We start from the raw sequence: 4253 nt of genomic DNA, 5'->3' as shown, positions 1-4253 counted from the left end.
TTTTGACAAGTGTGTGTTGCGGGCGCGGGGGTTGGGGGGTTACTGTCTTCTCATTTGGTGGCGAGGCTGTCCTATTTATCTACGTGAGCTCTGGGCTTGCTGCCTTTGCTGACAGGTCCCTGGATCTTTGTATTAGAAGCTCCAGTTCTCTTCTGAACAACTGGGGATGAAAACAGGGGGCACGAAGAGTTTTAATTTTTGCCAGGGACAATGTAAAGCCCCAGTCCCCAGTCCAGAGCTAGCCTCTGTTCGGTGGCGGTCTCTGTGTCCCTCATACCTCTCCCCGCCCCCATCAGGGATGCTCTGGTTTCCACTACTTGCGAGTTGGCAGGTGCGCCCCCCCTCCCCCGCCTTCCCTGCTGCTGATTGGCGCCCAGGTTGGGGAGTCGCCGCCCCGCGCTTATGTCAGAGTGCGTGCGGTCCCGGCCCACCTCGCCTTTGAACTTCGCCGCTTTTGGCTGCAGTTCACCAGCCTCCCCGCATTCTCAGCCAGGTGCAGTGCGTGGCAAAGCAGCGCCCGGAAAGCCACAGGAGGGGGGAAGCCACGGCCAGAGAAGCCAGGGGAAAGACGGAAAGGAGAGAAGGCGAAGGTGAAGAGGGAGAGAAGGAGGAGCCTCCTGCCCTCGCCAGAAAATTACCTAGCCACTTAATCCCAAGACTCTGGCACTTGGGCCCCAATCTCTGGTGCCTACAGACTCCAGGCCGAACGCCCTCTCATCCCCGCTGCCCTTCCTACCCTTCGGCCCCTTGGGGGCTGCCTGGGTGCTGGGACTGGCATGATCAGTTGAAAACTTTGCAGGGTCAGCTCTTCTCTCTGACTCCCCTTCCGCGGCTCCGAGAAGAGGGGAGTTCAGAGTCCCGAGCTCGGGACGGACAGAAAGACAGACGGCCAACCGCGCCCAAGCTCTCCCGCAGAGCCCCTGCATTCCCCGCCCCCGCCCGCCTTGCCGGGACCATGTCCAAACCTTCAGACCACATCAAGCGGCCCATGAATGCCTTCATGGTTTGGTCCCGGGGCCAGCGGCGCAAGATGGCCCAGGAAAACCCCAAGATGCACAACTCGGAGATCAGCAAACGCCTAGGCGCCGAATGGAAGCTCCTGTCCGAGGCAGAGAAGCGGCCTTACATCGACGAAGCCAAACGGCTGCGCGCCCAGCACATGAAGGAGCACCCCGACTACAAGTACCGGCCAAGGCGCAAGCCCAAGAACCTACTCAAGAAAGACAGGTATGTCTTCCCCTTGCCCTACCTGGGCGACACGGACCCGCTCAAGGCAGCCGGCCTGCCCGTGGGGGCTTCCGACGGCCTTCTGAGCGCGCCCGAGAAAGCCCGGGCCTTCTTGCCGCCGGCCTCGGCGCCTTACTCCCTGCTGGACCCTGCGCAGTTTAGCTCCAGTGCCATCCAGAAGATGGGTGAAGTGCCCCACACGTTGGCCACCAGCGCGCTGCCCTACGCGTCCACCCTGGGCTATCAGAACGGCGCCTTCGGCAGTCTCAGCTGCCCCAGCCAGCACACGCACACGCACCCGTCCCCCACCAACCCGGGCTATGTGGTGCCCTGTAACTGTACTGCCTGGTCTGCCTCCACCCTGCAGCCCCCTGTCGCCTACATCCTCTTCCCAGGCATGACCAAGACTGGCATAGACCCTTATTCGTCAGCCCACGCTACGGCCATGTAACCCCCAGCTTGGCCCGGACGTGAAGGGTGGCATGGAAGCAGAGATCTGCATCCTTTCGCTTGCGCCTAGTCTGGCCTGCAAATGTCTCTGGGTCAGGCCTGCCGCTGCCCCTTGCCCACCCTAGACTCTGCCTCGCTCTTCCGGGGGGAAGGGAGGGGCCGTGCTCCTGGACCCAAGGCACAGACTCGTGCCCGAAATTTCCAAACATTAAGACAGCTACACATCTGCCCCTCTCTCGACTCTCCCAAAGCAAGTCTCCGACTGTAACCCCTTTGGACAAAAAGAAGTAGGCAGTTTTGCTTTATTTACGTGCCCCTCACTCTCCTCGGATAGGCTTTGGACTCGGAACTCCCAGATCCTGGTATTATATCTAGAATATGCGTATATATATTTTTCCTTTCCCACTGAAGAAAAGAGCTGAGTCTCGGTGCTGTGCCATCAGACACAGCTAGGTACCATTTGCTCTTCCTGTGTTGCGGGGGAGAAAGGCTTAAAAGTTTAAAACTTCAGGAAGGAAAACCTTTCTGTTTAAAACCATACTATGGTCGTGTTTGCTTCGATACAGAGAAAACAAAAAGAACCCACATGGCTTTTCACTTTGTGTAACGCAGTGCTCCTAGACATCTAAGTTTACTTTTAGACAGAATGTCAGGTTATGAAGTCAGGAAGTAGAAAGTGAACGAAAACTTAAAATAATAAAAACATCCTACATGGTCATAAATGTTTTGACAATGTCTTGGAAATGTACCTAGAAGGATTTTACCTCGTTTCTCTGTTCATTTGTTGAACAAAGACGTTTTGAATAAAGACAATCTGTCATTGCAAAAAGTCACCTTTGATGTGCATAAAATCAAGTTAGGAGGCTTAGGTTCAAGGAGTCCTTCCTCCCAGCTCAGAGACCTAAAGGGGCTGAATGAAGCAGGGAAGGCTGGCTGGCGTGGTCCTGCCCTGGCAGAACCTGATGACCTGTGACCTGTAGAGGGGCCTTGAGTCTGGGATCTATCTGGATTGCTCCCTGATAATCTGAGTTTCGCCTTTAGAGTCTTGACAAAGCTGTCAATCCCCGGATGCCGAGCCTTACCTTCAATCTTCATAACGCGGGTCAAACCACTTCCGGCAGGGAGTGAGCTCACGAAAAGATGGGACCTCCTGAGTCCTGGGTGGGTTTGCTTTTTAAAAACTGCGCTCTCAAGACTGAAAGTAGCAGTCTTGGAGGGAACAAGATGCACTCTTGGAGCAGACTGCAAGGCTATGTGTATGGGTGCTTAAGTTCAGGGCATGGTATGAGAAGGGGAAGACTTGGTTTTGTTTAGTGTTTGCAGTCAGGTCTCCTGAGAATCTGGGACCCCAGACTAAGTTCCTAAGCTGTAGGTTTTTGTTTTTGTTTTTTTTAAACTGATAGTTAACAACTTTTTTTTTTGTCCCATTGGAGGAAAACGGGATGGGGGGGGGGAGAAGGAAAAAGGAAATGTTGTCACGCCTCAGGCAGAGTTCTTAAAACACAAATTTAAAAAAGCGACTGGGGCCCTTTCCCCTCTGCCAGCGTTTGCTCCAGGGTGTCTTGGCTTTGCTGATGCTACCTAGTCAGCCCAACAGCAGAGTTTGTTAGCTAATTCGGAATGTGCTTCTCACCTCCGGTATTCCCCGAGTTTCATTCCCCAAATCCGCTCCCCCTCGTTTTTTCCACAGGCAGTGTGCTTCCCTTCAGCCTTGCCTTTGCTTTGGTGCCTGGAAGGGGCTGGGCTCAAGGCCGTTCGACTGCTGTTGAGGGATTTGCGAGCGCCCTCCACCCCCCAATTCTCCAGAGAGTGGGAGAGAAACGTTGTCAACTGTGTAGCCAGAGGTGGGAGAGGAACGTTGTTAACAGTCACCAAAGCCAAAACCCTCGGATTAGCATATTGTCCGCAAAACAATTAGAAGTGTTTGAGGTGCTATTTGGAGTCTATTCATCCGAGCTCCTTTGTCAAGGGGGGATTTTCATTATTAAAAAAAATAAGTTAGCAGTTGTCCATCTGGCTGAGCTGAATAGCAAAGTGATCGTGTTGTATATGCTTTTCTCATTAAGAGCTCTTTTGAGACCAATGTTAGAATTAAATGGTATTACACAATTAACATACAAGGCCGCTGAATAGGACGGGACGCCTATAAATAATAGATAGATAAATAAATGAACGTTCAGGCTAAGGTAAACAAAGACGGCTGGGGGAGGTGTGGAAGAGGCCAGGCCGGCTGAGCCACGCTTACTTAGCATCACAAAACCCTCTTACAAATCGAGACAATTAGGAAGTGACGAGCCTCTGGTGGCCGTCGGGTCTGGGGACTCTGGGTGCGTAGGGAAGGCCCCTCCTCCCGCCCCCTAGGAAGCTCAGGAGGCCTAGGACGCTAGCCCTGCTTCTGTTGTTTGATCTAACCCCAACTGACAGTGCTGTCAGCTTCTCTGCTCTCCTTCATAGCTCAGTGTCCCTTAACATCTCCCAAGATGAAGCTTACAGGGGTCCGGTGTCTCCCTGCAGAGCCCAGCGCTGGAGCGCCCAGGGAGGAACCCAGGCGCGTGACCCCACTAAGGTGTCCAGCT

The 4253-nt window shown here is 53.8% G+C and overlaps 1 protein-coding gene across 1 annotated transcript; it reads left to right on the top strand.

The window, feature by feature from the left end:
• Window positions 1-449: 449 nt before the first annotated feature.
• On the top strand, window positions 450-2506 carry Sox14 (SRY-box transcription factor 14). The gene has a single exon (XM_028869994.2). It carries the CDS (start codon window positions 956-958, stop codon window positions 1676-1678), a length of 723 nt encoding a protein of 240 aa, XP_028725827.1. The 5' UTR covers window positions 450-955; the 3' UTR covers window positions 1679-2506.
• Window positions 2507-4253: the final 1747 nt, after the last annotated feature.

Source organism: Peromyscus leucopus, chromosome 7 (genome assembly GCF_004664715.2).
Source record: "Peromyscus leucopus breed LL Stock chromosome 7, UCI_PerLeu_2.1, whole genome shotgun sequence".
NCBI classification, from domain to species: domain Eukaryota; kingdom Metazoa; phylum Chordata; class Mammalia; order Rodentia; family Cricetidae; genus Peromyscus; species Peromyscus leucopus.
Note: the sequence above shows the minus strand (reverse complement) of the source record. Positions and strands in the feature narration are given on the sequence as shown.

What these genes read in the sequence shown, in the direction of transcription:
- Sox14 (XM_028869994.2), top strand. Translation starts at nt 956, where the DNA reads ATGTCCAAACCTTCAGACCACATCAAGCGGCCCATGAATGCCTTCATG.